Source organism: Terrapene carolina, unplaced genomic scaffold, assembly GCF_002925995.2.
Source record: "Terrapene carolina triunguis isolate 2854851 unplaced genomic scaffold, T_m_triunguis-2.0 Scaffold139, whole genome shotgun sequence".
Classification (NCBI taxonomy): domain Eukaryota; kingdom Metazoa; phylum Chordata; order Testudines; family Emydidae; genus Terrapene; species Terrapene triunguis.
Genome location: NW_020664490.1, coordinates 8,314,166 through 8,340,933, shown reverse-complemented (window position 1 = coordinate 8,340,933; position 26,768 = coordinate 8,314,166). Strand labels below are relative to the sequence as shown.

Sequence of the window (26,768 nt, the reverse complement as noted above, 5' to 3'; positions counted from 1 at the left end):
TCTTAACTATCTTGAGCAGTTTAGTGTCATCTGCAAACTTTGCCACCTCACTGTTAACCCCTTTCTCCAGTCTTTTATTTTAGAGCTCCTAGAAGGTGCTGGATTGATAGCACTGGAAAACTAAATCTTGTGTTTAGCCATGGAGCAGGTACAGCAGCGTCCTTGGCAGTGCAAGCTTTCCCGCGCCACCTCTAGGGAGAACCTCATTCAGGGAAGGTCTGTACCACTGCTTAAGTTGATGTAACTTAAGTCGCTCAGGGATGTGAAAAAGCCACCCCCTGAGCGACGCAAGTTACATTGACCTAAGCACCATCCAAACCGCTCTCCCGCCAGCATAGCTTCCGCCTCTCACGGAGGTCGAGTAATTATGCCGACAGGAGAGCACTCTCCGATCGGCATAGCGCATTTTCACCAAACGCGCTACAGCAGCACAGTGTCCTCAGTGTTCAGTCCTTGGCTCCTATGCAGAGTCTCCTAACACAGGATCAGATGTCCCCCTCCCATAGACTAACCCATAATAGGAGGCTAGGCTGCTGGCAAAGTTTCCTGCAGATCGTCCCCTTGAGAAGCCACAGAGTTTGGGGGGCTGAGTCCTCTCCAACCCACGTATCTTGGTGTTACAGTAAAGGGTGGCCCAGATCAGCAGGGGCCTAGGTGGCTGACCCCTCCATTCTGTGCAATTGCACTTAGTCCCTCCTGGCAGCATAGCTTCTGCGTGACCTTGGCATGCCATTGGCTGGGTTCCCCTGCAGCTGCTACTGAGCAGCTGCAGTCCAGACCCAAATGGAGTTAATACAGTTCCAAGCCACTTTAAGGATGTCTGAGGATAATCTGGAAGGCTGTTTAAGTGGGACAATAGGCCACCCACTGGGCTGCCCAATTACACAGCTTCTGCCGTACTATATTATTTAGTTAGTTATTAATCACTGTTTGGTGCTGTGTATGTCACAAAAGGAAGACAGTTCCTGAGTCTGAAGAGCTTACAGTATAAAAGACAGGAACAACAAAAATTGGATGCCTAGGTAGTATATCAGAGACATATGACATTGATGATTCAAATTGCACTGCCATTGTGCTGTGAGGGACACATTAAATTGACGTCAGTGTTGCTGTTTTTATAGTATGATTTGCAAGCTTTCCCCAAATTCTGTGCAGCTTTCCTGACAAGTGTTTTGGTACATCCATAAATATTTTTAAAAGCCCAACCCTCCTGAGCTAAACTCTGGATTGTTTATTTGGCATGGATTTTACTGTCTTTCCTTCAAGCTCAGATGTCATGTTTTGTTAAAGTTCTAAATATACAGCCCTCTCCCATGACTTGAGGCAGTGACGTGAAAGTGTAGGTAGCATCTCAGTGGCCTCTCTTTCTTTGACCAGAACATCAGTGACAGTCTTTTTGCCATCAGAGCCTTTTGTTTCTGTGAGGGTTTGTCTATCATTCACGTAACAGATATAAGCAGACGGGGAAAGCTGTCTGCTGCCATTGGCACATCAACAGCGTGTGAGAAGTTCAAACAGACTGGATTTAATTTCAGATGCCGGTAACAGGAAAGCTAATAAATCTGATCATTGGTCCTCTAATTTCACCAGCAGAATCTTTTCACAATATTGGAAGAACCCCAGAAAGCATGCCATTATTTTATAGATGGCTAAATCTAAAAGCAGGGGTTGAGTTCCTGGTTCCTATTAGAAGATAGTTCTGTGTTTTGATGGAGTGGGTTCAGAAAGCAGTCATGATAATACTGTAACTTTCTGTCTGCAATCCAGCTAAGTAATGAGATCAACTCTTCCGCTTCAGTACTGAAATAATCCTTGCGTTCTGATAGGGTCAGTGAAAAACAAATTGCTTTTGTTTTCATTGTTTGTTTGACCAAATGATTTCAGTATCTTTCCACAAGGGAGCTGGAGGCCTCTTTTAAAATATTGAGACAAATTGTGCCTTTGGTTAGACCTGAGCAACGCCATAGAATTCAATGGGGTACCTGAATATAAATGAGGGCAAAATTTAAGCCATTGTCTGTAGGATCCTACTTCCCCTTCTCCCATGAATAATTATTTGCTCATTTGTTCTTCAAGTGCATATCACATTGTACTAATGGCAAGGAGAGACTTTGCCCCTTGAATCTGGAATGTTTCCTCTTTCTACTCCATTTTCTCCTCTTCATCAGTTACAGATAGGCGATGAACATAGGGCTCCTTTTTAAACTATTTAGAAAGCTGCTGGCGAAATCACCTCTTTAGGTGTGTGGAGACACAAAGCTTACACTGTCCCTCGGCTTTTCAGCAGATACCTCTCCAGTGCCCATTCTCATGCTGACTTCTGGAGTTAAAGATTGATGACCTGATTGAGGTGCTGAGCAATTTCAGAGAGAATTGCAGATTCTCAGTAGCACTGAATATCAGGTCAGGAAATCACCTCTAAAAACTTGAGTCTATCAGTTAGCTACCTGGTACAGCCACACAGAGAGATGAGCTGATTTTGCAGTAGTGTATTGGCTTGTTCCATTTTGAAGTGACAATAACAGCATAGCAACTTTATTTAGATAGGCTCTAAGTGCTAGGCTAGTGAGTATAAGTGGGGCATGGTGACAGCTCCTCCTCCTCCCTCAATTTTCCCAAGAAAGGACTGACCGGGTATAGGTGCTTAACTCCAGGACAGGGTTCACAGCTGTGAATCCCAAGCAGAGGGAGGCACCTCCTTTTACGTGCCGAACATCCTTTGAGGGACAGGGCTTCCTGACATTTCCTATTGGCTAGGTTAGGTGGCTCCCCACTCAGCGTACTGGCTGTTGTGAATCCCATTCTTAAGCAACTATCTGTCCCCATGCAGTGTATAGGGAGCCTGGGTGCCTAACTCAGGACTGAGGATTCTCCTAGGTGGCAGGATGCCTAGAAGTTAGGCTTTGTAATTCTGACTCTAAGTCCCCTTTGTGGATCTAACCCTAAATGCCTAAAGTGAGGAATCAAATCTTAAATGCACTTTTTGTGGTTCTGATAAATCCTTTGGGATCTCATAACATTTGTTAGGGGTTTTAGAATGATAACATTATACACACAGTGGGCAAGTCACATTTTCACTTTGTGCCTCATTTAAGCCAGCTATAAAATGGGTTTAATGATCTTTATAGCCTTTATAAAGTGCTTTGTGATGTGTGGATGAAGAGCTAGGCATTAGGTAGTGACAGCGGTGACATGCCCTTCTGATGCACAAGTCTGTAGCATGGAACAAAATGAAGTGTAGTGAATCCTGCTGTGTAAAGTTACAACCCCACAAGCAGATGAGAGGATAACTTTTGAAATCATGAGAAGTCATGCCCTTGAATTAGTGGGATGCTAATCTTTGGATTTTGCTTTATCTCTAGACGACTGAACACATTGAACAAGTGTGCCTCAATGAAACTCGATGTGAACTTCCAAAGGAAAAAGGCAAGTATCTTTGTCCTTACCATTGTAATGAGAGCTCCTGCAATCAGGCCCCAAATCAGGAAAGCACTTAAGTTTAAGTTAAGCGTGTTTAACTCTAAGCATGTATTTAAGTGCTATCCTGAATAGGGATGGTTTCCTGATCAGGGCCTTTAAATGTGAAATAAAGATAAATAGCTGTGAATAGTACAGCAGGGTCAGTGTTAAAAGACTTACATAGACACATGCAGTAATTTAAATGTTATATATGTTCAGTTCCAGTCAAGGGGAAAAGGGTATCATGCCTTGGTATTATAGTGTATTGTCACATTTCCCCATGCCATGTGATCACATAATGGAAAATCCTTCCAGGAAAAAATGGAAGCTTCTGTATAAACAATAGCTTTCCTTCTTTCTCGTGTTGACTTACTACCAGTTAACAATATGAAAATAAACCATGCCGTACTTACAACCTCCTTGTATAACACAGGCAATATTTAAGGCTTAAAGGGTTTCAATAAGGAATGCAGAAAATGTTTATTGATTTAAAGAAATTGTAATGGATCCAGCATAACAGTTGAGCTTTTTAGTTTACTCGTGACATTGGCCCAAGGGCACTTTATAAGCAACACCATCTAATGGAAATCATTGGTTCTGAGATGTTGCTATATACTGTATCACTTTTTCCCTCAGAGTGTTTGTCTAACACTTTTGAAAACTGCCCATAGGAGGTGCTCCTCTTGATACCACTGGCAGTTTAATCTATTTCTATCCTGCTGTCTATGTAAAGGAATTCAGACAGAAGGTGTCCAGACATTTTCTTACCTTCTATTCATGCCAGATTGTTCTTGTGTGCGATAGTCATCAAACAGTCTGTCCAGCATCCTTTCTGGCCATTCTCTTCCAAATTGTGTATACGCCAGTGAGGTCCCATCCTTTTTTCCAACTTCAGACTTGCGGGGGTTTTCCTGCCTTTGATAAGTGCATGTAACCTTCATGTTAAATCCCTGTTCTGGCCTCTCAAGAACAGAGTGCCAATCCACCAAACCATGTGGCGGCTTTATGATGTGAACAATTGTGTGCTATAGGAAGAGACTCAGCTCATCCAAATTCATTTCAGTGTTGAAATATACACCCAAGTCTCATTGGTGAAAGCCTAATGCACTAAGCCCACTGCACCATTTAGCTGCTTTAGGTGGTTTCATTTTTCTTATTTTTATCAAAGACATTGCGGCTTAAACAAGAGAGGGAATAGAAAAAGCAAAACATGGATGAACATTGGCTATGCTATTTAAAAATTGTTGAAATGTTACTTCCTGCCCTTCTTCCCTGCATCCATTCCAGATCAGCAAAAGGGAAAGTGGAGATTGACAATTTAGGGTTCTATTCACAGTGTAGGGTTTTCTGCACCATCAAAATCTGTGTAGATGCAGTTCATGGCTGTGCCAAACCTGCCAGTTTCAGTGCAGATGCCTTCTGTCCTCATTTTTTGGTAAACTTAAAATCCCCACCTTTCTCCTCTCATCCTAAAACATTCAAGGAATGGCCAACTGACCCCTATCACTTCTTGACAACTGGCCCTTCTCCTTCCCCACCCCCACAACCTTGCCTCTTCAGAGGCAGAGACCCCCACTCATGTGATATTATTGCAAACCTCATGATTTTAGGTGGGTGGTTTGGGGGGTGGCCTTTTTTTTAAAGCTGCTCTTTACGTCAGGAAGAGACAAGGATTTTCTCACTATCTTTGCTGTTACTAAAGATAGCCACCATCCCCCATTGTTCTGAATAGAACTGAACTCACAGGCTTCCCTTATGTAGCATGGCCACTATTTCCCTACAGCCTTGACAAGTGGAAGTGCCCTAGTAAATTTAGCCGCCATTTCAGCGCAACAGAAGCTGGACAACCAACGCTCAGTGTAAACTCTTGCCCCCATAGGTGTATGAGGCAAGAGAGGATGAGGGAACAGGAGAATGTGCAGGGGCAGGAATGAGAGTTGGGCCAGCAGGCATGGAGGATGACTGGAGCAGAGGAAATTGTGGGGGCAAAGAAATGTGAGGGGTGGGGAGGAGGACTAGGAATCAAAGAAATATTGGGGTCTGGGTGGGAGACTGGGGACAGGGAGACTGGACAGTAAAAGAATGCATGGAAGAGCTTGCAATTGTGTCTCCACTCAACAACGATAGATCTGGGAAATGTTCCTGTGGTCTAAATGCTGTCTGTACAAATAGACTTTACGATAAGCTGTCTTACTGGAACACAAAAGTAGCCTACTATTACCTGGTTCAGAGGTTCAACATGAATGTTTTGCACAGTTCTAGTCTGCACCTGCTTGACTGATTCATGAAAACACAGCTAAGCAAGCTGCCAAACAGCATTATCGGGAAGGCTAATCTGGGTGAAAGCCTGTTCCACTCACTCTCCCCACCTCCACCTACCCAACCACACATCACTCGAAGAGATACATTTGCCATGTGGGGGATTTAGTCATTCTGTTTCCATTAACTTCAATGAGATTTGCACAGCTAAATCTTCATATATTGTGCTGAAAATATTCCCTTAAGTGATTTGGACAGACAAAAATTAGCCTTTGGATTAGCTGCCTTCTGCAGCTGTGGATTCATGTGGATTCCCGCCCTAGCTAGAAAAATTTGGCAAAATTCCATTCAAAATAAACTGGCTCTATTGCATTTTGTTGGTGTCTATCTCGGGTTTGAGGAAAATGTGCCCTTAATCAGGGTTTTTCTATTTTTAACCAATTTGAATTAATTATGCATCAAAAGCTCTCCCTGAGTCTCTGGCAAACGCTGCCAGTCACTCTTAATGAAACCTGCCCCTCCTCTCCTTCCCATGCATAATGATATTAGAGGGCTCCCTACACATGCCTGTTGGAGTCCTCGGGCTCTTTGTTACTGTTTACATAGAGAGATGCTGAGAGGTGGGAACGGAAGTTGGGTGAGAGGAGGAAGATCATTGGATCAGAAGCAATGTTCTGAGGCCTTGAGAAGACCTGTTTGAGTCAGCAGTGGGGATCACACTCAATAGATGCTGAGCCACAGATGGCTCCAGAGGGTATAAAATAATACTTTTCAAAAATCTTGCAAAACAAGGCAAGAATGTAAAAGTGACATTTACCCGCCCCCTTTCTAGGCTCCTTGGACATCACTAGTATATTGCATGATGGGGTACCACAGCAGAATGGAAGCTGAGAATCCAAGTGGATGTTATAGAACAAAAGAAGGAAAATATGTGAGAATGCCCGGAATGCCCCTCTGTCCCGACACTGGGGCAATTCCACATATATTGCTGAAGTTGGTGGGATGGTGACAGTTAACTTTGAAGGGAGACATTCTTTCCTATTCCCCATTGTAAACAACAATGAGAAATCTTATTTGGAAAAGTCCATGACATGCGGTAAGCTTTTAGTAAGGCAGGATGCTACAGTATTTCAAACTGATTTCTTTTTAAATTATACACTTGAGGCAGGGGGAATAGATCCAGAGCCTTTCATTGCAAAATTGCAGTATTTGAATTCACCCTAGGTCAGTAGAGATTGTTGAACTCAAATCTGTTCTTAGTGGGCAAATATAAATATCATCATATCATCGTAACTGGCAGTAATTGCCATCTTCGTTGGGAGACTCATCATTACATTTTGGAGGATTATCTCTATTTTATCATGGCAATCTGATATCTAACAAGAGCACTAGGGGATTCAGGCTGTTCATGGGTTCCAACATCCCTTTTGGAGCCTTCCAAATATTATCGCAGAGAATGTCTTTTTGATACAGTGTGAGGGGGTTTGGCACAACAACTGCCAAACAACTCATGTGACTGCGGTGATGCACCATCTTCCCCTCAGCAGGTGCATAGTGGGAGATGTAATCCAACCATGGAGCCCAGTCTATAGGAGGGAATGACAGTATCAGGCACCTCTCATGAGGAACCAAGGTGACATTACAGAATCAAAATTTTTGTGTTTTTGATTTTTCAAGGAAAGCTGACAATTTTCCATGGAAAATTTCAACACGACAAAACTTTTTCTCATTTTCACTGCAAAGTTCTGGGGGGGGGGCGAAGGGGGGCGGAATCCATTTTCCAATCAGCTCTAGTCAGCAAGTAATCCTGGCTCTGTTGTGCTGGGATGTAGAACTCATTCCCCACCACTGTTCATGTTCATCTCTAGCCACTGTTTAAAAGTATCTTTAAGCCTTTTGTCCTCCAAAGGATATTTTAAGTAGAAACACGGTTGGCTTCATATTTACTGCCCTTTCCCGTCACACTCCCCCTCTCCCTGAATTTTCTTGCGCATTGTTTCCACCACTTTAGCTTTATTTCTTTGGGTTTTAAGACAAAGGGACTAGATCCTCATCTGGTGTAAATTGTCATAGCTCCAATTATTTCAATGGAGTTCTCACAATTTATACCAGCTGAGGATCTGCCCCAATGTCTTGTATTATGTTTGCAGTGTAGCTTACCATTTATTGTTGTGTGGTACAGGCCCTCAGCACCTAGGCAGTGGACTGCGTTATAATGGCAGATGAAATTCAATGTTGATAAATGCAAAGTAATGCACATTGGAAAACATAATCCCAACTATACATATAAAATGATGGGGTCTAAATTAGCGGTTACCACTCAAGAAAGAGATCTTGGAGTCATTGTGGATAGTTCTCTGAAAACATCCACTCAATGCACAGCGGCAGTCAAAAAAGCAAACAGAATGTTGGGAATCATTAAGAAAGGGATAGGTAATAAGACAGAAAATATCCTATTGCCTTTTTATAAATCCATGGTATGCCCATATCTTGAATACTGCATGCAGATGTGGTCGCCCCATCTCAAAAAAGATCTATTGGAATTGGGAAAGGTTCAGAAAAGGGCAACAAAAATGATTAGGAGTATGGAACGGCTTCCATATGAGGAGAGATTAATAAGATTGGGACTTTTCAGCTTGGAAAAGAGACAACTAAGGGGGGATATGATATGATAGAGGTCTATAAAATCATGACTGGTGTGGAGAAAGTAAATAAGGAAGTGTTATTTACTCCTTCTCGTAACACAAGAACTAGGGGTCACCAATTGAAATTAATAGGCAGCAGGTTTAAAACAAACAAAAGGAAGTATTTCTTCACACAACGCAGTCAATCCATGGAAAACTCTTTGCCAGAGGATGTTGTGAAGGTCAAGACTATAAGAGGGTTCAGAAAAGAACTAGATAAATTCATGAAGGATAGGTCCATGAATGGCTATTAGCCAGGATGGGCAGGGATGGTGTCTCTAGCCTCTGTTTGCCAGAAGCTAGTGTAACCCGTACGCCTCCTGGGTGTGGTGTTCTGTCCCCTCTAGTGGCACCGAGACCACTTAGAGATTAATGAGTCTGCTATAGCCTTAGCTAAGAGGCATATGGCTTTTAGCTCATGCAGTAGAGGCTCATGCATTTAGCTCCAGAGGTCCCAGGTTCAATGCCGACGACCGGGGTCTGTCTGCTACACTGGGAATAGGCGACAGTGGATGGATCACTTGATGATTACCTGTTCTGTTCATTCCTACTGGGGCACCTGGCATTGGCCACTGTTGGAAGTCAGGATACTAGACTGGATGGACCTTTGGTCTGACCCAGTATGGCTGTTCTTATAAAATAATGGTTAAAATATTTAAAAATTCTACCCTAATTTTTTTTTAAATATTCCTATTGTGACACTAGTAAGACCATAACAGGCTGATTTTATAAGTGCCTCACTTGTTTTCAGTCCTCCTGCCCATGAATTCCCCCTTCAATAACAAGCTGTCACACAGAACCAGAAGGCATAGCTGTCAAACAGTCCATCCCTTTCCCTGCAGAAAAGATTACCAAAGGAGGACCAGCTGTCTCTAGGTCTTTTTCTGCTGCTGCTCTAGCTACTGAATTGTTTGCTGCCCCTAGCTGCAGTAACTGAGGTTACTCCTGTGAACTCGGGTCGGCTGTAGAAGAAATGTGTGCTACTCGTTATTCATAATGCAGAAATGAATCAAAACAGCTTTTCTAGTTCAGCAGCTTTATTTTATTTTACAGTTTGGACAAGATCTAAAATTGATGTGTCAAGCTTTAAGTGATGACCTAGCAAAAGCTTACAACGACAATATGGCTTTAGGGTGATCTGCCACTTACTGATTACATCACAATGTACATCTTTCAAACTTCCGTTTTATTTAAGATTATTTTACAAATTATTTTATATTTTCCAATAAGATTAAGCAGCCAGGTTCTAGACTGGTGGGAGATAATACAACTTTACCATCAGAACGGTGTATAAAAATACTGCTAAGAATAGATTTTTAAAATGAGAATTTTCCAGTCCCAAAATAGTCTTTTTAGTTTACGCCTTGTTTTAGTCTGACAGCCTGTCATATTTTACTGCCTTACTGCTGCTTTCAGGAATGAGGGAGGATAAGACGACTGTTTCGATGTCATATAGGTGAAGTTAGTTTGTTCTACTTTAAAACAACTGTACAGGAATAGCTTGGTACGGGACTGGTTCAAAGTCAATGGAAAGACTCTAATTGACTTCAGTGGGCTTCGGATCAGCTCGTTAGTGAGTAGTGAGCTAAACAAAAACTGCATGGCGCAAGCTGACAATTTATCAGTTTTGTCTGGGACAACTGAGTAGCAGAATCTCATATTGGCCTTTGGATCTTTTTATTTTAATGATTTTTTTATTTTATTTCACTCAATTACTACATTGTTACCATAGCTTATGGCGCTTGGTATTTTATCTCTAAATGTTTATATTTGTCTGGGGGGGTATGTGTGTATAAATGAACAAATCTAACTGAAGACTTAATCTTCCTACAGGTTAATTCAGATGATTAACTAGGTTTTCTGGCTGCGATTGCAAATGTCTGTTTACTTCTCACAGCAAAATGAAATATAATGGGGGATAGTTTGCTTGAGTTGCCCCATTACTGTAGCATCTCATAACCTCATAATCTTTAATGTATTTATCCATCCAACACTGCTGTGAGAAAGGGAAAGTTAGGTGTCTGCCATTTGTGCCCTTGAAAATCTGCCCCGCCTCCTCCCCCCCCCCCCCCCCAATATTCTTAAAGAACTGCTTAGGCTACAATCCTGCATTGAGCAGCATGCAGGCAGATTGCTTGTGCCTGCTCAAAGCCCTGCTGAAGTTAACAGGCCCTGCATGGGCACATAGTCTACTCGTGAGCTCCACAAGGCAGGAACGGGGCCTTATTCCTTCTATGGTAGCATGTTAATTGCAGAGTCTTTGGTCTGGAATGAGAAAGGCTGCAGTAAAAGAGCTGATATCCATTATGCTAAGAACAGACTAGTCTTCTAGAGTCACGTTGCCATCTGTAGCTTTCACTGTCTGAGCAGAGGGTTCATGTTTGTTACAATGTAATCAGAAAAAGAAAGAAAAGTTCTCTGTTGAACAAAGTGTAACATGCTGTTTTCCAGAGTGAAGACTCAGATGAAGAAGACTTCTGTGCCATCAGTAATAAATGGACTTTCCAAAGGACGAGCAGAAGATGGTCTCGGGTGGACGACATTGACACTTTGCTTCACCGATCAGATAGACATGGGTCTTCAGGGGACATTAAAATGAAAAACACCCCTAGCAGTGAAAGTGTCCTTACTGATCTGAGTGAGCCTGAAGTCTCGTCTATTCACAGCGAGAGCAGTGGAGGAAGTGACAGTCGGCATCAGTCTGGTATCAACAGCACTATCAGGGAGATATGTGACTGCTCGGGACAGCATAGTATAGAAAACACACTTACACGTTACACCACTCCTGTCAGCTGTACTCTCTCCCAGGTTCCAAAGGAGACCACAAATTACTCCTGTAACCTTAAGAATGAGAAACCAACACGAACGAGAGCCAAGACCTTTCTAAAGCGCATGGAGACGCTAAAGCCTAGGGGTGCACACGGAAAACTAAAGGGCTTGGGAAGGCCTGGTGTCTTAGAGATAAGCGGACCTGTTCTTCAACATGAGCCAAAATCCTTAAAGGACATGCACTGCATGCAGATAGTGAATGGAGATGCAGCCAAAAGAGGACTTTCCTTTTCTGCCAAATCCAGCAGTGACAGTAGTCAGTCAGAAAACAGCAGCAGTGGCATGAGCACACCATGTTTTAAGGAACGCAAGTGTTATGAAACAAACAAGCGAGGTGGTATGTACCTGGAGGACCTGGACGTTCTTGCTGGAACAGCCCTGAGACAAGTGGTAGACGAAAACCGTAAAAATGAATTTCACTCCCAAGAGAACCTGGTTGTGCATATTCCCAAGGACCACAAACCTGGAACTTTTCCAAAGGCACTTTCCATTGAAAGTCTCTCACCGACTGACAACAGTAATAGTGTAAACTGGAGGACAGGCAGCATCTCTTTGGGCAAACAGAAGTGCTCTACTCCTAAAGAGCCCAGACTCATGGCTTGCTGTCCTAAAGAGAGTAGGGTTAGTATTTATGACAACGTGCCAGGTTCCCACTTGTACGCCAGCACTGGAGACCTTTTGGACTTGGAAAAAGATGACCTTTTCCCTCATTTAGATGACATTTTGCAGCATGTCAATGGACTTAAAGAGGTTGTAAACCACTGGTCAAAGGATTTACAGCCAGAGCTGCAAAGCAATGATTTATTGGTTGGGGAATCTGCATCGTTGCCATTCCAGTTGCCCACCCAAATCACATTAGACTTTGAAGGGAACTCTGTTTCTGATGGTCGTACTACACCCAGTGATATGGACAGAGATGGAACATCCCTCAATGAATCAGAAACCACTGGTATTAGGGACAGGAGAGACTCTGGTGTAGGGGCATCTCTCACCAGGCCAAACAGGTTGGTAGCATAATTCCTTAAATAACTCCTTCTATTTTTCATTATTAATGGGGTAGGTTGTGAAAAATGATATAATAAAGCAGGGGCACATTATCTGAGCATTGTGAACAGTTGTCAAAGGGTCATGATCACCCTGCCTTGCCCATATTGCTAAATTGGGAGGGGGGACCCAGCTAGATGGAATGGCGACTTCTAGGAGAAGAGGGCCCTGGTATGAAAAAGGTGTGGAGTCATCGTAATAGAGCAAACTACAGTGCATGCTTTCTTCCACAAAGTATTTTAGTTAAAAAACATGGTGTCATATTCACAATGGGATGTATATTCAAACTGGCCTCTAAAATGTGCCCATCAGTTTGTGCAAACAGGCAGGCACCAAATTTTCATGCACAAGATTAGAGTCTGCTTTGAAAAAGTGGCCCTGTGCTGTTATGTAAAATTTACAATGTTTCCCCAAAGCCCCCCCATAGTTGGTTAACACCCAGTGTATTTGTTAATGGAAATGTTAGGTTGGAACTCCCTAAGTGACACCGAGTGTTTGGAAACCCATTCTGCATTATTAATGAATTTTGTGAATTTGAGAGAAGAGGCTCCGTTGTGCCCTGAAGACACAGGCCTGAATAAGGGACTTTGTGAAGCTGCACTGCCGGGGTGGGGGTGTCCGAATGTGCAATGGGAGTGTGGCTGCCAGGCATGGTGCTGTGCACTCTCCGCTCCGCGGCCAACTGCTTCCATGTGCTCACCCACAAAGGTTCCATTGTTTTTATTTTGTTTTCAACAATTAACATGAGAAATCTTTGAAATCTCCTGTTTGTTCTTTACAGCCCTGAACACCACACAAAAAATCAAGCTTTGAGATACTTGAGTTTTATTTATACCCAAACAGCACCCTCTCACACCTACCTTTGCTTTCATTTCTGTATGGTTCTCTTAGCACTGAAAACTCACTCAAGTGACACTGTACATGGCCCATGAAAGCATCATTGGGTTTTGTTAAAGATGGCTTCAGTTAGGCAGCCTTTGTCCAACCCACAAAGCAGGGGATACAGTTACTAACTAAAACATATCATGTGGGAGAGGCTCCAGGAGGCAGGAAAGTGAATTTAAAAGAAAAGATACCCACACACTCCCTATAGACTATGGAATGTATACCTGGGAACTGCTCACAAACGGAAAGAAACTTGGCGCTTTGACTATTCTGAGGGACTCTTATGCTATCACTTAAATCCGTCATTTGAATTACTCTGGATTTACGCTGCTGTAGCCAAGAGCAGAATTTGGCCCTATGTATTTTGATCTATGGGTAAAAATGCACACAGATCCAGATGTGCATTCAAAGGGCTTAAACTGCAATTACTTACAACCAGCCATATTGCTTACTACTGTGTTGAATTCCACAGAAATCAAGGAGACTACTCATATATTAAGCGCATGCCTAAATGTTTGCAGAATTTGGGCCAAAGTTCATACCTTGAAGAAGAAATGCAAAGGAAATGCAAATGTTATCTTCAATAGTCAGTATATAAAATGAGTCAGTATATAAAGAAAGTATCTTGGGTTAGATTCAAAGCTCGTTAAAATCAATTGGATTCTTTCCATTAACTTCAGTGGGCCTTCGATCAGGCTTCCTAGAGCCTCACAGAAGCAAGGCACTGCATTCTCTGTCCCCAAGAACAGTCCTTTTCACAAGAAATCACTGATTTAACATTGACAAATACTGTATATCATCACATTTTTCCTAATTGTGGCACCGTATAATCTCATTTTCCTTTTCTCCTTTCTTTTGCTGAAGGCGATTACGCTGGCATAGCTTCCAGATCTCTCATGGCCCGAGCCACTCCACAGCATCACTACAGCTCAGTAATCAATCAGCAGCTCAACTGAATCTACTGCAAAAATTTTCCTTACTTCGCCTTACGGCCATCATGGAAAAATACTGCATGTCAAACAAACATGGCTGGACATGGTAAGTGCATTATGTGTCTCACAAAACAGATATATTTAGAAGGAAATTGTTTCTCCCAATTATATTATTATCATTCCACTAACTTAGCCCCTTTCATCTGAGAATCAGAAAGTGCATTTTAGTCCGTAGTTATATAGTGAGTCAGTGGCAAAGCCAGAAATAGAACCCAAGAGGTCTGATCCACCTCCCTGCTCTAGCCACTAGACAACCCACCCTCTCTCTAATAGCAGCCAAGTACCAGAAAAATAAACAAGAAGAGTAGGAGTGAATAATTACAAAGAGGAAATTTTAAAATAAGGTTCTCTAAAACTAAAGTTATGGTTTGAAAGGAGCAGCTGTTGGTCGTACATCAAGTATACAAGTTTGTTTTATTGTTGTTTTTTATATTAAAAAGGAGTGATTAGCAGTGGGTAGGTGGAAGTCATCTAGAAAATATTATTCTCCCGTATATGCAGAAACATTAGTCCAATAATGATAATAATAATACTTCACAGTGAGACGGTGCTTTGCACCTTCAAAGCATTTTACAAACATTGACTAATCCTCACAAACTCCCTCTCTGAGCTTGGCAAAATAATTAAGGTATCTCCAAAGGTACACACATGGAGAAAGAGAGATGAGAGGTGAGGAGCTAGAGTCACAAAAGGACTTACCTCCCACGTTAGGTGCCCAACACCAAAATGTCGGCACCACTGGCATTCACAAAACCCCTGCTCAACTGCTGGCTAACCCTGGAGGAGCCTAAAGGTCATTGGCATCTCAATTTCCACCATTAAAAGTCTCCTAGCTGCCTAAGTTTCTGGTTCTGGGCATGCACACAGCTGCCTTAGTCTAGATGCCACGGTGCCTAAATCCTAGTGGGATGCTGCAACTAGGCATTTCTTGGCCTAGCTCAGCTGTGGGGCCCAATCCAGTAGCTGTTCTCAAGGTCTGTCTAATGTCACACAAAACAGACAGCACGAGGCAGGGAGGCGGCAGCCTCTTTTATAAAATGTATCCCACTGGTCAGGGAACTCAGCTGAGATGTGGGAGACCCTGTTTCTATTCCCCCCTCTGCATGATGGGGAGAAGAGAGGTGCACTTGGTTCTCCTGCCTGTCCGGTAAGTGTGCTAGCCAGTGGGCTCTGGGGGATCCTGATGTAGGGCTCTTTCTCAATCTCTCCTGTTGAAGCTGTTCCACTGTGTACAAATACATAAATATTCAGTGGGCCAGTGGGTGAGTGAATGATTCTGTAGTCCAATGGTTAGGGCATCCACTGAGAGGTGAAAAACCCCTGTTCAAATCTCATTCCCTCAGGCAGAGGGAGGAGTCTCCCACATCCCAGCTGAGTGCCCTAATGGGTTAAAGGTTAAGGGCTCTTCCTCCAGCCATTTTATGGCGAGTTAGGCATCTTTCTTGAAAGAACCCTCCAGGAGAGGGTTTATGGCTGTTGATCCCAAGCAAAGATAGCTCCCTCCCTCCAGCCCAGAGTTAGACACTAACTCTCTGAGAGGCATGGGGTTTAGGACATACCCCTCTGGTCAGCACATGCTATTGGTTGGTTTAGGGAACTCCCTGTTGAGCGTGCTGGCTTTTGCGAATCCCGTTCTTAGGATCCTAACTCTCCCCATGCCTTGTATAAGGAGCCGTGACACCTAACTCAGCTGTGAATTCCACAAGGTGGCAGGGTACCTAAAAGTTAGGCACTGAAACGCTTGGCATTGCAACGACTAATTCTCCTTTGGGAATCTAGCCCTAAGGGACTTACTTAGGGCCACAGAAGGAGACTCGGTGTCAGAGCTGTGATTAGAACTCGGCAGTTTCCGGAACTTGCTGATTTGCGCAAAGTAGCTCTCTCTCCTGACAAATATTTTCAGTGATCACATAGTTGATCTGTAAGGCCCAGATCCACAAAGATACTCAGCTGTTTAAAACCCAGACTTAGGCACCTAAGTCCCATTTTTAGGCCCCGGTGCAATTCACAAAAATCCTGCTCAGCTGCTGCTTAACCCGGTAGATGCGTAAACTTACTCAGTGCCTAAATTTTTGCTGCAAAGGCTCCCTAGAATGCTAAGTTTCTGCTTCAGAGCATGCATGTTGCTACCTCACTCTAGGCACCGTATACCTGTCTCCCAGCCTCAGAGCAATCCACAAAGATATGGCAAGGAGCGTCTATCTCACTCATGGAGCCCAATGCAGTAGAGGCCATCTACTGGATCAGCTCCCATTCCAAATCTGTCTGGAGGAGGATGAGAATGTGGTGCTGGTAGCACGCACCTTATAATCTTTAGCCCAGTGGTTAAAGCACTCACCCAGGTTCAATTCCCACCTCTTCCTAACAGGGAGAAAAGATTTGAGCAGGGGTCTCCCACATCCCAGAAGTGCTCTAATCACTTGGCACCTCCTCCTCCAGCCATTTTGCGTGAAGTTAGGCACCTGCCTCGCTCATTTTCACAAGGAATGACTTAGGTGCCTAAGCCTCCTGACTCCAGGAGAAGCATTCCTGGCTATCACAAGCAGAGATAGAGTCTCCCTGCAACCCAGAGTTAGGCATCTATCTATGGAGAAGGGGGCTTAAAACACACCCCTGTGGTTGGCATCAAGGTGGCACCCCACCTAACATGCTGGCTTTTGTGGATTGCATTGTTAGGCACTTCTCTCTCCCCATTCATTGCATAGGGAGCCCAGGCACCTACCTTAGGCTTTGTGGATCTCATTGGTGTTCGTGTGATTTTCTAGGTAGCTAAAAGTTAGGCGTTGGGTTACTGAGTATCACAACACCTAAGTTCCTTTGTGGATCTGGGCCTAAGTTTTCATGCTCAGCACTATAGACAATTGGAATTACAAGTAGTTGTGGTGTTGTTTTCCATACTCCTCCAGTAGGTCATTTAGATTCAAATGTTAACTCCTTCTCACACAAACTACGAAACCTCCAGCCATGTTCATCCATGTTTTAAAACTGCTGAAGCCAAGATTCCCACAAAAGGGAATCTGGGCTCTTGGTCTCTTTTCCACCATCATTTATGGGAGAAAGAAAGTTCACCAAGTTTAGTTAATCTGCTTGATCAGAAATCAATTGAGTTACATCAAGGATGCATTTGCCACATAATGGTTTCTCAATGTAATTTATTACTGTAAATTACTGGACAGCAGAAATGCTAAATCACAAAGCTGATATCATAGAAATCATTGGACCCATTAAAGAAATGAACTTGCGCTCTTTTAGATACATCTTCCACTATGTTTTGTCGTGCTGCTCATGCCCATCCGTGCCAGACATTTTGAAGGCAAGCATACAGCCACAGGCAATCTGCTGGTAAAGGCTCTCAAGAAGACCATAAAATGTGTAGACTTTAAAGGATTCATATATCATGTATTAGAAAGGAAACTTTTATTTAGCTGTCTTTATCAAAGAGGCTGCCTTCAGAGTTACTGGCTTCCCTCAGTAATGTTAGACAGTAGGATCATGTAAGTACTCTCACAGTTTAATGCTAACGGTGTGAATTTCAGGTCTGTGCCAAAGTTCATGAAGAGGATGAAAGTTCCCGACTACAAGGACAAGAATGTCTTTGGTGTGCCTTTGATAGTTCATGTCCAGAGGACGGGGCAACCCCTTCCACAGAGCATGCAACAAGCACTGCGCTACTTACGCAGCAATTGTCTAGATCAGGTATGGACTTTACATTCCTCGCTAAATTTCAAAGGGTTTTTAAACCACAGTCTAGTGACTTGCATAGCCCGACTGGCTGGAAAATGTATCAAGCCAGTTGAAATGGTTTTACTGTCTAAACATTTTACTTTGCCAGCTCACATCAACTTCACACCATTCTAGAGCACTATGCAGGTTATGGTAGCACTGGACAATGACTGACATATTACTAACACCCCTTTTGTTGCTGTATTAACTCACTGTGCAAGGGACATAGCTATTATATCTTTATTGTTCCTCCCGCAAAGATAGAGCTCTATGTATATGTATATACATAGCAGGGAGTTGGACTAGATGACCTCCTGAGGTCTCTTCCAACCCTAATCTTCTATGATTCTATGATACATGCTTACAGCATATATTGTGGCCAGAGAGCTCAGACAGCAAGTTGACATTTTGTTCTGCATTGCAACAATGCTTGCCCAGCTTTAACATTGGAGCAGCATGTTTCCCACATGCCCCAAGGCCCACTTCTGAATTTTCCAGAGTTTCTGCTCCTTGCTCTGCTTGTGACATTGTGCTCGCTGCAGGAGTGGATCTGATGCTGTGGGAATGGCCTAATGAGAGTTTCAGCACTGTGGGCAGAAATGGGAAGATAAGTAGGGGCAGGGAGGAAATCATTCCACAACTCGGTGTAGCTAAGTTCTCATTCAGTGCCCATCACCATGGTATCTGGGCTTGTATAGTGAGAGTGAAAGAATTGGGAAGCAGAGAGCAAGGAGGTGAAGCAGGTGGATTAAGTAGTGGAGTTGGGGGGATGGAAATGTGTATAGGAGAGCGAAAAGGAGGATAGATGGAAGGGAAAGGAAAGGGAAACAGAGAACAAAATAGAACAGAGACAATAAGGAGAAATGAGGAGTAATGGAGGAAGAAAGTAGAAAACAAAGAAAAACAAGACAGACACCAGAAAAAGAAAAAGCAACAGAGAGAATCCAGCCAGCCAGGAACAGCATCTCTTGTGACACTGACAAGTCTCTGCTTCAAGAGGCCACTGGAAGGTGTCAGAGCAATAGGAGAAAGCCAGCTCCGCTCTCCTAATGGTAGAATTGAGGAAATATTAAATAAAAGGTAAAGGTAGAGGGAAGGGTTTAACGTCAAAGTGCTTCCAGACTGTGAACATTTAAAAACATATTTGTGCAGAGACTTTCGCCCAAACCAAGATATAGGATTTCAAATGTTCAGTTAATTCAGCTTCTGCACTTGACACCTCCTCTCCTTATCCCATCTAATTCAGAATCAGCTAATGCCTGGCCATTGGCTTCGTTAGAGACCTAAGCAGCTTCCAGCACCTCCCTGTACAATGCATGTAGGGAGCTAGCCTAGAGCCCTGCGCTTCTGGGTCTGCCACTGTACGTACTTAACAGAGTTGCAGTTATTTATATATATATATATATAAATTGTAAAGTATGGCCATGGGCACTTGAGATAGTTATGACTGTTCTGAGATGAAGTAAGGAAATTCAGGCCATTAAGGATTGAAAATGATTATTCACATACAACCCTGACAAAGAGAAGTCCCTGTATCTTTCTTTGTTGGCTGAGCTTTTATTTCTATCCTACATCAACTGTGCACTTGCAGAATAGACTATCCACAGCACACGAAGAAAATAAAGAGAGTGGGATAAATTAATCTCTGGTGTAAATCCATTGGTGTCTGTGTGTTTATGGATCTCTTGTAGTTACAGGATACATCTCTAATACTGTGGAAGAGATCCTGAAACACCTGCTTTTATGAAACCAAGAACTACCCCCTCTTGATGAATTGAGCATTTTTCCAAAGAAAGGGAAATAGGAATAACATCATTACACAATAGTAGAGATTAGCAGTAACTGGATGTCCGGCACCAGGAGATTGTTTTGATGAAATTTGATGTCTGACCTCTGATTCTAGCGTAACTGTGAATTTTTAAAGGTTGTTTATGCCAGCAAGGAGCCTTTGCCCCAAACACAGATGTTTTGCTTCACATTTGTCCAGCACGCTCCAGAGTTTTATACTTTGAACAGAAACAATTGTGGCCATGAGTCTAGTGTATTCAATATACCAGGCTGGGGGAGCATTCAAAAGGGAGAGAAGAAATGATGGACAATCCAGATGAAAAGAGCCAGATGCTTCCTTGTATTTCATTGTCAGATCTAAGGGCAGCTTTACCTCTGAATATAAACATAATCCACCAATGTACACACAATGTAGATTTCAGTTCTGTAATTTCTACATATTACTTTAGATTGCAAACATAACTCACTTATATAACTTGTCCTAGACATAACAGAAAAATCTCAAAGCCGCTATTTGCAATCTGACACTGTATTCCACTAGCAAACTAGTACACAGCATGCACAGAACTACATACAGTTTAATTTACGAAAGCCACATCATCTCTATATTAATCATCAAAACATTTCAGTATATGAGCATTGAACATGGAAGGACTTCAAGAGCATCCATTATTTGTTCAGGATGATGATGGAGCTACATGGGCCTTGGAATGGAGGCTGCAAAGTTGAGCATAGGATGTTGCATGACTGAACTGCATATTTAGTTCCTTTCATGGTTGGAGTTCGTGGGATATGCAGTCCAGTAACCTTGACTCCAAGTTAACAAGACAAATAACTACCTATACACAACAGGCAAAGAGGAAGCAAGCTTTATAATTTAAAGCCCAAAATATGCCCACTTTATTCTTTTTATAGATTTTCTCAGTATTTCACCTCTTCTCCTATAAACTGAAGAAAAACAACAGGAATACTTCCCAAGTGGAACAACAGAAATTCACTTGGGAATAAATATGTGGTTCATGCTCAGGAATTCACCGCAGGGGAATTCCACTTCCGAGAACTACTGTAAAAGGACAGCACTGCTGTGAAGGCACTAACAGCGCTCATTTTAAGAATTACCACTTCCTTCAGAATAGAAAACAAACAAGATAAAAATGTATCTTAGTGTCTCTACACAAATAATCCCTCTGCGGCCTCTGCTTTGCAGGGCCGCTGAGAGCAGGTTCAGGCCCCGGTGAAAAAAAATTTTTGGGCCCCCCAGCAAGGGCGGACTGGCTAAACAGGGCTGATGAGATGGGGGGAAGCTGGGGAAGCCAGGCCCCGGGCCCCCTTTCGGACTGCCGGGCCCCGGTAATTTGTACTGGCTTCCTCCCCCCCTCGTCGGCTCTGCTGCTTTGTAACTACTAGGTTTTTCAGTGGAATTTGAGGAAACTTCGGGGAGCAGAGAACAGGAAGGGGAAAAATAGATTTAGCATCTTGGTGTTAATCCTACCAGGATGTCCCAGTCTCTTGACACATAGTATATTACTTAGCTGAGGATCCTGTTGTCTTGTTAATCTTCAAAATAGATAGACATGATAAGCCAGATTCTCAGCAGGGGTAAATCAGTGTATCTCCATTAAAGTCAACTAGTTATGCCGATTTACGCCAGCTAAGGAACTGGGTCATAATTTTTAGGCAATGTCATACCCACATACCTTCTGACCTTTTGGTGTGCGATTTGGTATAATAGGGAAGAATTATTAGGTGTTATAGTCCTACAGCAAGAGTATGTAGCTGCTTATGATTTCTCTTGTGAACAAGTCTACTGGCATTTCCATTAATGTAAGAATCTTGCAGTTGTTGTTATCTACAATAGTAAAACAAGTAACACAACTTCCTCAGTAAGCAAAGCCTCTTGTAAGAAATACTTGAAAGAAATGGCTGTTTAACCAACCCAACGTGGCTCCTGGTTTAGGTGGGTCTGTTTCGAAAATCAGGAGTGAAGTCCCGAATCCAGGCCCTCCGTCAGATGAATGAGAGCTCCCCTGAGAACGTCAGCTATGAAGACCAATCAGCCTACGACGTGGCAGATATGGTAAAGCAGTTTTTCAGGGACTTGCCAGAACCTCTTCTCACCAGTAAGCTAGGAGAAACCTTCCTCCATATCTATCAACGTAAGTAAAATGGTGGTTATTCTGAATGTTACCGAAGTGTCAACCATGGGCCTGATTCGTTCAACTAACTTCAAAGGGCTCAGGCAAAATATGATTAGTGCTGTACACAGCACAAAATAAAGACAGTCCCTGCTACTAGAGGCTTTGGCTGAGATTTTCAAAGCTACCTAATGGGATTTGGGCATGCAGCTCCCTTAACTGTCATGAAAATTGGGTGTCCAAATCCCACATGCAGCTTTGAAAATCTCACACTTCCAATCAAAAAGAAGCACACAGAGAAGATGAGATGCACAGGGAAAGCCAAAGGAGGAAATAACCTGAAACAGTTTATATTATAATATCATATTTTTAAAAAAAATTATTGACTCACTTCATCTTGGTAAAAGTCTTTTGAATGTGGAGAGGATGGCGGCTTGGCCTTCAAAATGAGAATATTAACATGAAATGAATTTTCATGAGGATATAGCTTTTGAGGGTTTGCATTTTCATTATATCTACTAACATTTATATGTACTCTAGTATCATAGTTTAGATCACAAACTTAAGTCCTGTTAAGAGATCTAATAGGGGAAGAAAAGCTTAAGGGTTTTTTCTTTTAATTTCATTCCTCAGCAATGTCTGAACCTCAAACACATCAGAAAGATGTCAGTGCATGTGAGCCAAAAAGTGAAACTGACAATTCTAGTCTAATTGTCCAAATTAGGGGAGGAGCCAAAAGTAAACAATGGAAATAGTGAAAAGTAAATTAACAACTTAAAATGTTCTGTTGTCGGAATTACAGGCAATACTGATAAGAGAGAAACCATTTTAAAATACCATATGAGCCTAGACTAGTGACCTAATTGTTGACCCATACTTCCTCTTTCTGCTTTCATTCCCAGAAGCTGCAGGGTCACACTGAACTTCAGGCACATTTCATAGCACTTTATAAAAAGCACCTGTAGTTATTTGCACCAATAAAATTGCTCCCATAATTACTTGCATCACCAAAATAGCAGGCTAAGTACAGGATATATCTAATTCCAGGGCCATATTTTATGTTCTCACATGACTCCTTAATAAAAGTATGTGTTCTAGCCATTGTTTGATGAAAACTGGGAATGCTCCTGTGTTAACACAGGAGGGAAGGCCAGCCAACTGTCACATCTAAATGCCCACGTCTCTAAAAAGCACATATGGTTTCAGAGTGTGGAAGCTCATATAAAACTACAAAACCAATTTAAAAAAATCTCCTTTTAGGATGTTGCTAGGCCTTGTAGGAGCTTCTGTTTTGGGGAAGTCAGATGTATTTTATTTATAACTAAAGCTGGCCCCGTAATACTCTAGTACAGCACATAGAGAAAAGATTTAAAGAAGGAAATTGTGATATTCCACTTTATGGATCAGCCTTTTACCATATTCTTTTGGTTAGGAAAATGTCATTTATGAAAATGATAGTAAAGCCTCGATGTACAGTATATATAGGGAATAAATGAATTCCAGGCATAGTAAGGCTAAAGAGATTAAGACTGTACTGCTGGGAGAAGAAGAAATGGCTCTAGGAAGGATTTCTTTGCACTGTGTGAGTAACTTTAAGGACTTCAGTATGGATCTGTTTAAAATAAAGCAGTAACAGGGAAACAGGTGGGCTTTCCTACATATTGAGAAACAAAGTTTAGATTAAAAACATGTAGGATTTTTTCCTCCATATATTCAACAACATTTATATTTCTCTGCTTCAGGTAGTACTGGAAGAACCACTCTTTCCGGATCAAAAAAATAAATAAAAATGAACAGTTACTTGAGTACCTGTGGTATCTCATAAAGTGTGGGGTTAAATCAGGGTAGGCAAACTACGGTCCACGGGCTGTGTCTGGCCCATCAGACCTTTTAAACCGGCCCTTGAGCTCCCACTGGGGAGCGGGGTCGGGGGCTTGCCCCGCTCTGCACGTGCCGTAGCTCTGCGTGGCTCCCGAAAGCAGTGGCATGTCCCACCTCTGTCTCCTACGCATAGGGGCAGCCAGGGGGCTCCGTGTGCTGCCCCTACCCCAAGCGCCAGCTCCACAACTCCCATTGGCCAGGAACTGTGGCCAATGGGAGCTGCAGGGGCGGCGCCTGCAGACGGGGCAGCATGCAGAGCCACCTGGCCACACCTCCACGTAGGAGCCGGAGGGGAGACATACCACTGCTTCCAGGAGCTGCTAGAGGTAAGTGCCATCCGGAGCCATTCCCCCTGCCACCCTCCTGCACCCCAACCCTCTCATCCCCAGCCCAGAGTCTGCACCCCCAGCTGGAGCCCTCACCACCACCACCCCGCACCCCAACCCCTTGCCTCAGCCCAGAGCCACCTCCTGTACTCTGAACCCCCCAGCCCGGAGCCTCCTCCCTCACACCTCAACCCCCTTCCCCAGCCTGGAGCCCTCTCCTGCACCCCAAACCCCTCATCCCCAGCCCCACCCTGGAACCTGCACCCCTAGCCCAGAGCCCATACCCCCTCCCACACCATAACCCCCTGCCTCAGCCCGGAGCCCCTTCCCATACGCCAAACCCCTCTGCTCCACCACCACCCCCCAGCCTCCTCTTGCACCCCAAACCCCTCATTCCTGGCCCCACCCCAGAGCCCACACCTCCAGCCAGAGCTCTCATCCTTCTCACATCCCAACCCCCAGCCCGGAGCCCCCTCCCGCACCCTGAACGCCTCATTTCTGGCCCCACCACAGAGCCTGCACCCCTAGCTGGAGCCCTCATCCCCTCCCACACCCCAACCCCCAATTTCATGAGCATTCATGGCCCGCCATACAATTTCCATACCCAGATGTGGCCCTCAGGCCAAAAAGTTTGCCCACCCCTGGGTTAGATAGATACTTAACTTTGGGAATTTTTGTTCATATGCATGTAGTTTACTTAATCACCAAAATTGGGGTTGGGAAGGATTCTTTTCCCCATGACATACTGGCAAGAACTTGAGGAGCTGGGACACTGTTGATATATCCAGAATGGTTGATTTCTGTGATTGCAGGGGGATGGGAAGATCACAGTTCAGATTGTGCTCAGTTACCCTACACTTGGCATAGCAGTGGTTTATGTTACTCTGCTTAACCAAAATGCCCAGTTAACTGAAGTGGCGTCCCTCAAGGTTGTATTGTATTCTTCATTATGTGCCAGAATCCAATGGAGGGAGGGATGAGGGACACATTGCACAGACTTACCAAAGATTCCTCTGAGTTTTCTGAAGGTTTCCTGTGTCTCTTGCCACCTCTAGAAAGTCAGGGTTGTACTATATCCATTTGCCATTTTTTGTCTGAAACCTTTTAAAATAAAGTGGTTGCATGAGCTTTCCAAGAGACAGAACTTAATAGCTTGCTGTCACATCAATGGTAACTCAGGCTTTGCTCTTCTTTCGTAGGGTTATATATAATGTATTAAACACCCAGAGGAGTTCTTTTAATCCAAGCTGAGGAAACTTATGGTAGCTTTAGAAATAATTCTGTCCAAGATGCTATTCAAGCATATCCATTACTACTTTCATTAAACTCTTCCTAGGGTCAGGACATAAGTGCAAGCATTTCCCCAAGCATTCCTAATGCTTTTTGAACTGCTCTCCCAAGGGCAGAAAAAGCATAGAAAATAGCATTTAATGCTATGGCACTAAGTACTGTTCTCACATCATAAACTCTAAATGAAGTACGGTCTCCTTCTTAGAGACCCACCTCCTCGGGGACAGAGAAGGTAGTAAAATAGGCTAGACAGGCTATGCACTATGGAAAGATAAAAAATATAATAGCACTTAAAAGTTCGGACTCAGTCCTCTTTAGTACAGGTAGGTATTCACTTTCCAAAACATGGAAGAGTAGGAGCGAGCAAGCTCGGAATATGTAAGAAAGAAAAGCTCAGGTTTTCATAGTCTGACATTTACAAGGTGTTTTCCCCCTCCAAAAAAAGTAGTCACCACAGTGTGAGTTTCTGTGTTCACTTTATCATGTTCCAGTGTCTTTACATGATGTTATGATTAACCCCATTGAATGACACTTGCTTTTCCTCAGATGTTCCCAAAGAGCAGAGACTTCAGGCCTTGCAGGCAGCCATCATGTTGATGTCAGACGAAAACAGGGAGGTTTTGCAGACTCTGCTGTGTTTCCTGAGTGACGTCGCCTCTGTAGAAGAGAATCAAATGACTCCGATGAATGTAGCTGTGTGTCTGGCCCCTTCCCTTTTCCACCTTAATATATTAAAGAAGGAAAGCTCACCAAGGTAAGTAATTGTCTGGGCTGTCCCCTTATCTTTTACAGAAAGGGCTGGAGTTTAAAACTTAAATAATATTGTATTAGCATGATACTTTTGATGTTTAGACCAACATTTGGGATCAGATTTTCAAAGGCGACTGTTGACTATCGCACCCCAAGATTTGAGCATGCATTCTTTGAGAAGGCATTACAGAGCCAAAAGGGCATTTACACACAGAGAAAGTCATTTAATTCTTACACAAGTAAATGCCCATTTTCATCTCTAAATTCAGTGGGTGTGTGAGTATGTTTTGTAGGGGTAGTTTTGGCTTTTGAAGGCACCGAGCCTGATTCTGCTGCCATTGGAGTCAATGGGACTTTTGCCATTGACTTCAGTGTGGAGAAGATAGGTCCACAGTTTTGTGGGCATGGTTTTTAACAAGCACATTTTCAGTCCATGGTACAAGGTTGCAGGCACACAATTCCTGTCAAAGTCAATGGGTGTGTTCTGGCTTAAATCCTGTGCAACCCCAAACTTCACCCACATCATTATTAAAGAGGCATCATGGGAAGGGGAGGGGTAAGCACGGAAAGCTTGTGTTCTAATCCCAGCTCTGCCAATGACTCGCTTTGTGTATACTTGAGTAGCATTCTGCTAACTGGAAAATTGAGCTCATTTCAGGCCATGTTCCTGTCGTTCATAACATGGTGAATATAGATTAAACGGGGCTTAGATCCATCCAAACA

The 26,768-nt window shown here is 43.2% G+C and overlaps 1 protein-coding gene across 3 annotated transcripts in view; it reads left to right on the top strand.

Annotated features, from left to right (window-relative positions):
* The window catches only part of LOC112103157 (stAR-related lipid transfer protein 13), a 208,930-nt gene that overhangs the window by 170,198 nt on the left and 11,964 nt on the right, over positions 1-26,768 (top strand). For all 3 annotated transcript variants that reach the window (XM_026653531.1, XM_026653530.2, XM_026653533.1), the window contains exons 4-9: positions 3,363-3,426; positions 10,854-12,235; positions 14,025-14,198; positions 17,689-17,848; positions 21,621-21,819; positions 25,842-26,049. In XM_026653531.1, the coding sequence (XP_026509316.1) occupies positions 3,363-3,426; positions 10,854-12,235; positions 14,025-14,198; positions 17,689-17,848; positions 21,621-21,819; positions 25,842-26,049 (2,187 nt within the window). The remainder of the gene's footprint in view (positions 1-3,362; positions 3,427-10,853; positions 12,236-14,024; positions 14,199-17,688; positions 17,849-21,620; positions 21,820-25,841; positions 26,050-26,768) is intronic.